At 45.6% G+C, this 11,891-nt stretch overlaps 1 protein-coding gene, 1 non-coding gene and 1 pseudogene across 2 annotated transcripts; 2 read left to right on the plus strand and 1 right to left on the minus strand.

Moving 5' to 3' along the window:
• Positions 1-247: 247 nt before the first annotated feature.
• Positions 248-6,449, minus strand: LOC119360368 (annotated as a pseudogene).
• TRNAK-CUU lies at positions 1,945-2,017 on the plus strand. Its single transcript has one exon. It is a non-coding gene; the product is annotated as a tRNA-Lys (tRNA).
• A 3,737-nt stretch (positions 6,450-10,186) lies between the features above and the next one.
• LOC119360369 (clathrin light chain 3-like) lies at positions 10,187-11,624 on the plus strand. Its single transcript, XM_037626034.1, has 3 exons — positions 10,187-10,602; positions 10,741-10,894; positions 10,978-11,624. The coding sequence occupies exons 1-3, from the start codon at positions 10,187-10,189 to the stop codon at positions 11,464-11,466; spliced, it is 1,059 nt and encodes a 352-aa protein (XP_037481931.1). The 3' UTR covers positions 11,467-11,624.
• Positions 11,625-11,891: the final 267 nt, after the last annotated feature.

Raw genomic sequence — 11,891 nt, forward strand, 5'->3', positions numbered from 1 at the left:
GAGACAAGTGCAGTCCTGTTGCCGGGCGCGAGACGGGCCAGGCCTGCTGCCGGGCGCGAGACCAGCTCGGTCCTACGGCACCGGGTGCGAGACAGTCGATGGACCGCAACCGGGAGAAGGCCAGCCCTCCTGCGAGAGAAGTGAACGGACACCGAGGAGAGGGGTCGGAGGTCGACACAGGCAACTTACAGACGAGCAGACGCCAGAACAATCTGGCCGCCGCCGCAATCAACCTGCCACCACCACATCACCTGCGCCTCCACACCCTGGTCAGAACCACCCGAAGCCCTGCCACCCCGCACTGGAGCAGCAAGGACACCGGCCGCAACACCACCACCTCCACGGGGACGCCAGCCACCCCCGCCACCAGAGACCAAAACAACCACCGGATCTGGGCCAGGACACCCAGATCCGCCGCCAGCACGCCCGAGTCCACCAGATCCCACGAGCCGCAGGGGGGAGGGGAGGAGGAGCCGTCGGCGGGCCACAAGGGCGCGGGGCGGAGCGCCGGAGCAGGAGCCGGTCGGGACCCGACGCCGCGGGCAGGAGGGAGGCGGCCCGCGACACCATCCAACCGCGCGCACGGGAGAACCGCCCCGCCGCCGCCTCGGCCATGCGGCCTTTGGCCGGCGGCGCCCCCGGCGGCGGAGAGGGAGGGGGAGGCGGGGCGGAGGGCCGGAGGAGGAGGCGCTAGGGTTGCACCCCGACGGCGCCCGCGGGAGCGCCTCGGGAGGGAGAGGCTTTTTGGCATTTTAGAAAAAGTGGAACTGTTGTACTATCACTATCAGTCATTCAGTTGCATGTCTTGAATGGTGGAGCATTTAAAACTTCATCAGAATCCCCCTTTGAGGTGCCAAGTTTCTACGTTCCTGCAAGTTTTGCCCCCACAAAGGGTTATCCAAAGTGATGGTGTCATGGAGTCAAAAGGAAAATCCCATTGGTATGTAAAGGTGCTATCCAAATCGAAACAAAATCAATACAATGATGATATGATCTAAACAAGATCTGATTCTGTAGATTTCAATTTGCAAACCAAGATGACACTGAATTGCTGTTGGCGTTGGTGCTTTCGCTCCAGGTCACAGGAAACGATTGACAATGTTACAAAGGATTTGCTACGCAGTCAGGCTAGAATGACACAAACAGAACTTGCATCTCTAGTAGAAATCTCAGAGGTGCATGCTCAGTATCGTCAGTTGTAGAATTCTGAACTATCAGTTAGTGCAGTTGATGAAACAAAATGGCGTCTCGAATATGATCCTGTGCACTTCCCTAACCTGGAGACTGGAAAAGGCAATCAGCACATGAAGGTAGGCTCTTAAGCATCATATAATAGTTTGTCCAGTTTCTCAACCTTTCTCTCAATATCATTACTGGCTTGCAGCTCAAATACATCATTAGAGGCCTAATGCTACCTTATTGCAGGAGAACATGGATATCCTGGGTATTGATTTCTACTCCGAGGTATTGATTGCAGCTCAAAAACATTATGCAGCTCAAGAATTATGGAACGGAGGGAGTATATTGGATTTGGTGAGCAAAATATTCCTGGGATCCTTGCCCCAACCCTAATTAGGAAGACAAGAAGTTCATTAGAGCTACAGTACTAGAAAGTGTGATCATCATTTGTAAAATGGTTGAGCTTTTAGATGCTGGGGATAGGCATCTGGGGGCCAAGACCTCTCCCCTGTGGGTTAAGGGTGTTCCTCAAAGACTTTTCTTCCATTGTTTGAATTATTTCAGTGAAAGAGCTCTCCCGTAGTACATGCCAATTGGCCTGGCCGAGCCTGACCATCTTCTGAAAATGGCATCATGTCTTTCGTTTCACTGAAGCACTTGCTGATCCATAATATTTTTCTCATTTTCTGCAGGCATTCTCTCTTCTTTGTTGCACCTTTGAGTGCGCGATGGTGATAAAAGACCTTGGAGGCAGTCACTCAGCAAGCCCGTCTAGCTCAGTTGGTAGAGCGCAAGGCTCTTAACCTTGTGGTCGTGGGTTCGAGCCCCACGGTGGGCGCATTCATTTTTACAGTTTTTTTTTACTTTTACTGTGCCTGCTAACAAAACTCTGCCCTGGTTGTTGCCTGGCAAAATGCTCTGCTGACAAACTGCATTTTCATGTGTGCTGACTTGTTGACACGTACAACAATGCAAAAAAGGTGATTTCATTTCTCAAATTCAGCGGGAAAAGTGGATCATAACTACAACAAAATACTACTCCAAAAAGCGTCTTACGTTATGGGACGGAGGGAGTACATTACAGGGTAAATCATATACTCGAATAATAACATACTTGATTGTATCCTTTACTATGTACAATGGATTGCTGTGAAAGGCCGTCTACTGATCTAAACATACATCTTACTTGGTGTTTATGTATGACAACAGGCACAGCAGGGGGTATTGTACTGGTGTTGTCACCCCACCGTCTGAAGCAAAAAAACGCCTGCAAACCTCAGTGGTTGCTGCATCTGGACCCGGAAGCTGCTGCTAGGATATTCTTCTTCGTCGCTGGCGGCGGCACACCGTCCTCTCGCCGCCGCCAGGCTAGGCAGGCACAGCCCAAGACTGGACCCTCTTCTGATGAAGTACTAAATTATGATTTAATATTTTATGCAGGGGAGAGGAGAAGACAACGGGAATAGGGTAGAAGGAAGAAAACTTGGTCCTGATTGTTGGTCCTTGCACATTCGTATGAAGTACATACCAATCGTTGGTCCTTCCACATTCGTAGTTGTAAACTTAAAACTGACATGATACAAATTTGATTGTGCTAAAAGAAATCAGTCAAACAACATAGCCAATAAGAAACTAATAACTACTTGATTCGATCGTTCAATATGGAACACAAAATGAGTGGCCGACTGAGGTCCTCTTCATCGTGGGTCTTTTGCATAAATCTTCGGCATGCTTGCATTCACAAACACAGCAGCCACCATGGACAGAAGCAAGTTCAGTTCAGACAAAAAACATAAGTGTTACTCCATCCGTCCCATAATATAAGAACATTTTTCAAGCTAACATAGCTTAAAAAACGTTCTTATATTATTTTTTTTGAAAGAAAAAGGTAGAGATCGCTCTACCTTATATATTTCAAAACAGGCCGCAGCCTGGTGGACAAAAGTCCATTACAGGAACCACGTTGTTATATTTTGGGACGGAGGGAGTATATAAAGAGCTATGCAGAACCAAGAATCCTCTCAAAAATCTCAAATGCCCACCACCATTCTGCACCTTGAGCTTACAGAAAAGCAGCAAAAGCATCCAACGCCCGATGGTTCCAGCCACCATTCATAGTTCTACTTTTACAGTGATTCTTCTTTAACAAAATTCGACAAAACTCTTCGCTGTTAGAAAGAAGATTAAAACCCAGGCCACCCTGCTCTTTAGGAAGATAAACTTCCTCCCACATCAATTCATTATAACTTCTTGCAAAAGAAAATGAGCTACGAAAAACACCAACCATTCTACTCGCAGGAGGCAAAATCTTAACTACCAGCATTCCAATCTCTTGCCAAGTTCATTTTCAACAAGATTCCACCAAGATTTTATTACCCGCCTTCTTAAACCAGAGCTTGCAGGGACACAGCTCCCACAAGCAACAAAAGATAACATAGTTTACAGATACAAACATTATCGGAAAGCAGATTACTAAAGTGATCTGCCTGTGTTGTTTACACATCATCACTGTTAATCAGTAGGCCTCTCTCTCTCTCTTTTTACCTATTACAGTCTGACAAATTCTCAAAAAAAAAATACAATTTGAGAATGACACGCTGCCCAAATGTATGACAGAATACGAATGTGACAGTGGCCCAAAATGCCAAGACGAAAGAAATGGCAGTGACCACGGAGAGGATCGGGTCAGAATCATCAGGCGCACTTCCTACAGTACCATTCCGTCCCACAGGGCCTGAATGGGAAATGCATGATGTAAGGTTGTTGTTCCCTCTGTAACTGTCCATATCAAATGTGCTGAGCCGACCTGTGGCTGGTAGACATCCAGATAAGTTGTTGTCTGCCACAGAGAACACCTCTAGCGATGATAGCCGAGTTATCTGCCATGGTATCGATCCATTCAGCATGTTTTTTGATAGGTCTAAGCTTTCGATCTCACTCATGTTTGCGAAGGTTGTAGGAATTGGTCCAGTAAATAAATTGTTCGACAAATTGAGAGACTTGATGTGGCTCAGATTCCCTATCTCCTTCGGAATCTCACCTGACAGCATGTTTGCAGAAAAGTCAATGCCAGACATCGACATGAAGAAGTTCCGTCCGTATGTATAGGGGTTCCCTTTAGTTGTGAAGGTGAAGCCTTGGAGGTCATACTCACTGCTATACAGCAAGTCCACACCATAATCCCCCAATTCATAAGTACTACTACCACCTGAGGGCCAACCATCGTATTCATAAGCATCAATGGATCCAAATGGTATGCCACCAATACATGGTGGTATGGAACCCGAAAGTATGTTGTTCGAAATGTCAATTATACTCAAGTGTTGGAAATTACACAGATTTGAAGAGATCTGCCCCTGAAAGTTATTTCTGCTTATCAAAGGTACGCTGATTTGAGTAAGATAAAGTGTCCAGTCAAGGTTGCCCGTGAACTGATTATGGCTGAGACCCAAAGCTGTAATGTATGTGCTGTTGAAAAAGACACTCGGCGAGCCTGACAGTGAATTCCCAGACACACCCAGAAACTCAAGGTATAATGAAGCGCTGCAGTTTGGCATACACCCTGTAAAGTAGTTGTCTGACATCAGGAAATGTTAATTTGTAAATTCCTTGGTGAATGCCACCAGTTAAACCTTTACTAGCAAGGCTCAAAGCACGCAGTTCAGGAAGATCCCAGAATGAAGTGTCCAGTTCTCCTGCATGTACGTAAATCCATGATGGCTACATCCCCAGAAAGATTTCTATGGAGAGTCCCTTCAAATTTGTTGTTGTCTAGGTATATTTCCCACAGGTCAGCAGAGAAGCTACTAGCTCCATCAAATATATTACCCCCGAGAGTATTGTTTGAGAGCTTCAATATATCCGGTCTATATGGCAATCAGTGAACAAGCAAGATGGCACTTTTCCTGTAAATTTGTTATTTGATAGGTCCATAACTGATAAGTTGCTCACGTGGCACAGTGATGGTGGTATAGTTCCAGAAATAATATTGTGGGAAACATCAAGAACAACCAGATTAGGAAACATTAAACTGATGTTGGCTGAAAGCTCTGTCCTTCAACTAGGTTCAGTGATATGTTCACCAGTTTGAGATTAGTTTGGTGTTGCCATATCAGATCTAATGATCCAACTAGCAAGTTATTTGCAAGATTCAGGTAAATTAGTGTCACTTCATTTGTCAACAGCCAACTGGGCATGCTTCCAGGTAAATTATTGTTGGACAAATCAAGAAACTTCAGACGATGCTGTGTGCGTAGGAAATGTGGTTCTGTAATGATGCTCTTGTCAAGGTTACACCAAGAGAGCTTTAGTGTTCTCAATCTAAATTTAGGTACCCAGCCGTGCATTTTCACTTGAACAACCAAATCGGTATTCCTAGACAGATCTATCTGTTTGAGCTTCGTGCAGTTTCTTATCCAGAAGAAATCAAATGTACTGCTTAGCTTGTTATCAGATAACCTGATAGTTTTAAGCAACGAGGAACATTTCCAAGACGAGTTTATAGGTATAGACCTTGCAAGAAGTTTCCTGAAAGATCCTAGTACTCAAGGTATAGGGGTGCAAATAGGGATGCTGGGATGCTACCACTCAATTGATTGGATTTCAAATAAAGTTCTCGCAGGTTCCAAGATGAGTTTATAGGTATATGACGTCCTTCAAAGAGGTTTTCTGAAAGATCCAAGTGCTCAAGGAATGGAAGTGCAAATAAAGATGCAGGGAGGCTACCACTCAATCGATTGGATCTCAAATGCAATCTCGTAGGTTCCGGAGATTTTGGAAACCTGTCATGTATTCTTGCATTAAATCAACTAAAAACAATAATTTCACCAACTGAAAGGGAATGTTGAACTCATCGTACGTACCTATATTCTGAAGAGCCCCACCCATGTTGTTTCGATTGAGATTTATGGCTTCCAAAGAAACCAATCTGCCGATGGATCTTGGGATAGCCCCGAACAAATGATTTGTGATCAAAACTACTGGAAAAATAAAATAAAATTAGAGTTGCATTGCATGCATTGCAATATGACTTACATACCCTCGAAATTTTGTAAATTAGCTTGTTGTCCAGAGAAATCCAGTAGCTGAAGCTCCCGAAAGGAAGAAAAAATCTTCAAGTTAAGATTCCAGCATCCATCTCTCATACCAGGCGAGTATTGGGGCAAGTCCTGGAAAAGGTCAAGATGCGATATCCGCCGCGTGCTACTGTTGCATGTGACCCTTTCCCACGAGCAGCAGTCAAATGAAAAACAAATCCAAGATGATATCATGAGCGAGGACACCCTTTGGTCGATTCAGAGTTGGAAGAATGATACATTGAAATTGAAAACATGATCTAGTCCATGCTCAAGGAAATATTTGCAGGCGCCAATGCTTCCTAATACTAGCTAGCAGCCCATTTCAAAGAAAGGGGTTTTAACTTATTGCATTATGTTCAGCTGGGATGTACTACTCCCTAAAGTTAGTATAAAGTTGAGTCACTTATTTTGGGACGGAGGAAGTAGTATTTTCAGTACATACTTGTTCTGCTCCTTGTGGGTTTATAATTGGCTGAACCAAGATAATAAACTTGATTCGTAAAAAAAGTTTAGTCCATGGTCAAGGAACGCATGCTTGGATTGGAGAACAACTTTAGCTAATGGCAGTGTTGGCTCATCGAGGAACATTTTGTTTGATAAGTCTCCACCAAAAAACATCAGATTAGTGGCCAAACTTGGACCATGACCGAACCATTAAGCACTAATCTTGGGCATATATAATATTATCTTGCAGGCACTTTGTGGACTTGACTGACAAAGCTCTTGCGCTAGATATGGAGGCTAGGAGGGGCCTGAAATATGCACGAACTTCCGAGTTGGCCGCAAATCACAGCTATCACTCTGTCCTTGGTCCTGGGTGCAGAACCAGTAGCCAATGATACAGGGTTTCGGTTGCATTTCAGTATGCCTAAACCAGACCCTTGGTACTTGGTACTTGGTACTGGGTGCAGAACCCTTACCAGTATGCCTAAACCAGACCCTTGGTACTTGGTACTTGGTACTGGGTGCAGAACCCTTACCAGTATGCCTAAACCAGAACCTTGTAGGAGTAGCTTGTACCTATCTACCAGTACAAGCTTTTATCCAAATCATACTGAGCCTCAGGTCATTCAGAATATGACGGGAATGGCAATGCCAATTTGCCAATATACATTAGATATTTATAGGGGTGAATAACACATTGAGCTTCAGTTAGCAACACTACCTGAAGAATACCTGCATGCACATGCTATCTGAAAAAAGGAGAGTGTGGATTCATATACTCAGCCTAAAGCGAGAGCTCTGTTCCAAATACTCCTTCTGCAGTCTGGGTACTGTACGGGATTGGGCTCAATGAGATGCCGCCGCCCAGTACGGGATTGTAGCTATATCTCGCTTATTCCGAGACCTATGCTTCTCTCGCCTTCGGCGATGTTTGAGTGGGCCGGCTGAATAGCACCTACAGTATGTCTCAGCAGTAGGAGCGTTTCCGAAAGGTTCTATATTACGAAACCCTTAGACCCTATGTTTTGTCTGATTTATTTATTTAATTTTCTGTGTTTTCTCTTCTAGTTTATGATTTTTCTTTTCTTCTTTGTTTTTCCTTTAACTTCTTTATTATTATTATTATTCGTTTTCCTCAATTATTTATTATTATTTCCATTTTCTAAATATGCGATGAATTTTTTAAATACTGGTTTAACTTTTTAATACATATAAAACATTTTTAAATACATGTTGAACATTTTTAAATGGACATTTTTTTAAATAAAGAGTGAACATTTAGTAAACACACCTTGAAATTTTATAAAATTCATCATGGACTTATTTTTTTTATTCATGCGATTCTAAATGTCATGAACATTTTTTTGAATGGTATCAACAATTATTTTGTATTACGCTAACAGATTTCTTTTAGTATTTCACGAGTATTTTCTAAATGTGATAAACATGGTTTAAATGTGTGACCTTTTTTCTAATGTTACGAACATTTCTGAACTGTCTGTATTTTTTTATATTACATTGATAGATTTTTATGTGTGATAATCATTTTTAAAACAACGTAAGCAACATTTTTGAAAAAAAAACATATATAATTTATAAAAAAAGTAAAAACAAAAAAGAAGAAAGAACGAAACAGACCTATGATAACAAACCAACATTATTGAATGAAATTTATTAAATTGCATTCAAAGGGAAAGCCACCATACTAGCATGCCGAGGGCGCTGGATGGGCTTGGGCTATAGTGGGCTATGGGGTGCCGCCTGGAGATGGTGGGCGGCGACAGACGACAATCGTTGGAGTGCCCACAAAAAGACAAAACAGGGGAGTAGAGAGAGGATTTGGGGAGCCTCGTCAAACTGCCCAAATGTGAGCAGGGAGAGACAAGTTTAAGGACTTGTTCTTCAAAATTTTGAGGGGTTAAATCATTTAAGGAAAAGGCTAGCTCACTTTTAAGAGCATCTCCAATAATATACCTAAATTTTAGCTCGAGACCTAAAAACTGAAATTTCGGGGTTGTTGGCTCAAAAAATGATCCCAACAACACGCCCAAACCTGCATGGGGACAAAAAAAAAGGGTAGCCACCAAAAATTTGCTACCAAGGACCTATATTTGGTTGTACCTACCGCACTACAAAAAAACACCAAAACCGGTTGCAGGAAAGCCAACCGCTCGGCAGGAACATTCTGCCGTGTTGCATCGACTGCTACCATGACTGCCGCCAGCCACCGCTAAGCCGTGGAAGGCATCTCTGATGTGATCATCATTGCCACCAACCTCCCCGTTGTCATACCTCCCGTGCGTACCGCCACCTCTGGGACGAACCAAAGGTCGTATGCCACCTAGGGCTCGCACCTCCAGCAACAGCTATCGTGGCCGCCAGAGAAGCGCCACAAGACCCCGCTGTCATGACTGGGCTCCCCCAAAGGCGAAGAAGCTCGCTAGGAACTGGCCGCTGCTCGATCCAGCGGTCGCGGCGGCGACCCGCGCGAAGAAGAAGGTGACAACTGTGGCACAAGCTCGCCATCGACCGTCCCTTCCCCGCGCTACAGGCTCCTACAACACCGCCTCGCCCCCTTCTCCTCCCCTCCCACCGCTGCCTGAGATTGAGTCGACGTCTCCTGTTGCCACGGTCGCCCAGCACCCCCAACTTGTTTGATCAAATGACCGAGAGTTAAAAAAACTATTTTCTCATTGAGTTCCTCGTATTTTTGTTGACATTTGATATATGTAGTGTGAATGATGACAACGGAAACAATGGTGCCATCGGAGAGAATGCAAGCACTAGTGGTGGCAATGGAGGTAAATGACATTTGAGAGCTCTATGTATTGTCGTTTGCATTTGTGATGCACAATGCTTATGATTTCAAGGTTAAATTTCAACTTCAATTTGAAATGTTGTCAATTATGTGTGGTGTGATGTTGAAAATTTCAAATTATCATTGCATACATTTTTGGGCATGCATGTAATTATGGAGTATTCCCTACGTCCCATATATAAGAGCGTTTTGCTACTAGTGTAGTGTCAAAAATGCTCTTATATTATGGGACGGAGGATGTAGAAAATTAAGAACGTCAAAATATAGGTATTCAGTTTTGGGTATGCTGTAAAATCAGAAAAAGAAACGATACCCAAAATTTGGCTATCATGTTAGAATTTAAATGAACCCGTACGTGGAATGGAAGACCTGTCAAACGTGATTTTTAACCCGTATGTCATAATCAGTTGGTGAGAACCTCGATTGAAATTCGAATTTATATTATTTTTTACCATGTTGCAACAGTAACCCAAAGGCACAGAGGAAAAGAATTTGCCACAACATGCGGACGCGAGAAAACAGCGGTCGTCAGACCAGCGAACGAACCCAGCTCGTCTCTCCTTCGCAAGTTTGTCCACGCGACCTCGCCTCCACTCCTCTCGGATCATCAAAAGATTCAAATGATCCGCTAATTCAGCCACCACCCTAGCTACTACGGCCGGCCACCATGTCGTCCTTCGACTCCGTCGCTGCCATCGCCGGCGACGACGAAGCGCTCGCACATTCTCCCTTTGGCATCTCCGACGGCTACAACGCCGAGGGCAGCCGGGGCCACGGCATGCATCGCGGCCACCGCTTCGCCACGTCCTACTCCTCCTTCGGCACCGCCCTCTCCGAGGACGACCTCGTGGGGATCGCCGGCGAGGGGTTTGGCAGTGGGTATGGCGCGTACACCATGGCGCCGGACTCCAACGGCAGCGGCTACATCGGGGTCGAGGAAGTGCTGATGGGCAGCCTGCTCCAGGGCGGCATCGGTGGCAGCATCGATGACGACCTGTTCGTCAGGGCTGTCGACGACAGGGCCGTCCTGCCGCCGCCGGAGGCCATGAGAGACGAGGGCACCCTCCGGCGTGAGTGGCGCCGGTGAGCACTATATACAATCTCTTCTATATACATCAGGTCACCGTGTACGCAGATTTCTGTGACATGCATGCCATTTACTCATGATCGCCAACATTTCAACACTTGAGTTGACAACATCTGGTTTCATTCATGTCGCAGCCAAAACAGGTTGAGGCTGGAGGAGAAGGAGCGCAAGGAGAGGGAGCGGCGCGCCGAGATCATCGCGGAGGCCGAGGAGTTCAAGAAATCCTTCCTGGAGAAGCGCAAGCTCAACTGCCAGAGGAGGCGCACACACAACAGAGACAAGGAGAAGGCATGTTCCACTTCCATCTTCTTTTTTATCTCAGTTAGGCTGCATGTTCCACTCGGATGATCAAAGTCAAATGCAAATGCCAGGTGTTCATGGCGAACCAGGAGAAGTTCCACAAGGAGGCGGACCAGCAGTACTGGAGGGCGATCGCGGAGCTGGTCCCGCACGAGATCCCGGGGCTGGAGAAGCGGGGCGCCGCCGGCAGGAAGAAGAAGGAGCTGGAGAAGAAGCCCAACATCGTGGTTGTGCAGGGGCCCAAGCCGGGCAAGCCCACGGACCTCTCCCGGATGCGCCAGGCCCTCGCGAAGCTCAAGCAAAACCCGCCAGCGCACATGGTGCCGACGCCCCCGCCGGAGGCCAAGGAGGAAAAGAAGGACGGCGACAAGGACGCCAAGAAGGACGGTGGCAAGGGTCCAAAGCAGGCGGAGGAGAAGAAAGACGGCAAGAAGGTAGCCGGAGAAGGCGAGAAGAAGGCGACGACCGGTGTTGGGAAGGCTGCGACAGGTGGTGGCAATGCTGCTGCCGCCGCTCCCCCGGCGGATAAGGCACCTAAACAACCGGCGATGAAGAAGTGACTGTGGTAATAGCACCTGGACCCGTCCATTGCGTTGCAGTTCATTCTCTTCTTCTAGCGGTGATTTTAACTTCAGCTCAGTTTGTTTCTGTTTCATAATATATGTTATGCATAAACTGTTCCGAGTTTGGTCATTCAAGAATTGATTAAAAAGGTTCATCTTTTGGTTCATCGAGAGTTGTAGAGTTCACTTATATATTTTTCATCTTTGAAATGAATGGACTTACAAATAAGATGGAACTGGTGAGTTTGCAGTTATGGTTTCAAAAACCGCCAATTTGAAACTTTTTGCAAAAACATACCCGTATTGTGCCCAACTTTCACAAAAAACACTGATGAGGCAGTTACTTAATTTTGACCCCAATTGTGACAGATGTGGCCCACCCGTCAGAACCTGGTAAACGATAAAGGAATGACCAAAAGTTC

Source organism: Triticum dicoccoides, chromosome 2B (assembly GCF_002162155.2).
Source record: "Triticum dicoccoides isolate Atlit2015 ecotype Zavitan chromosome 2B, WEW_v2.0, whole genome shotgun sequence".
NCBI lineage: Eukaryota > Viridiplantae > Streptophyta > Magnoliopsida > Poales > Poaceae > Triticum > Triticum dicoccoides.

Bases quoted from the DNA above. Each gene is read 5' to 3' on its own strand.
- LOC119360369 (XM_037626034.1), top strand. From the start codon at position 10,187: ATGTCGTCCTTCGACTCCGTCGCTGCCATCGCCGGCGACGACGAAGCG. The intron at 10,603-10,740 runs GTGAGCACTATA...TTCATGTCGCAG, and splicing joins CTCCGGCGTGAGTGGCGCCG to CCAAAACAGGTTGAGGCTGG. The intron at 10,895-10,977 runs GCATGTTCCACT...TGCAAATGCCAG, and splicing joins ACAACAGAGACAAGGAGAAG to GTGTTCATGGCGAACCAGGA.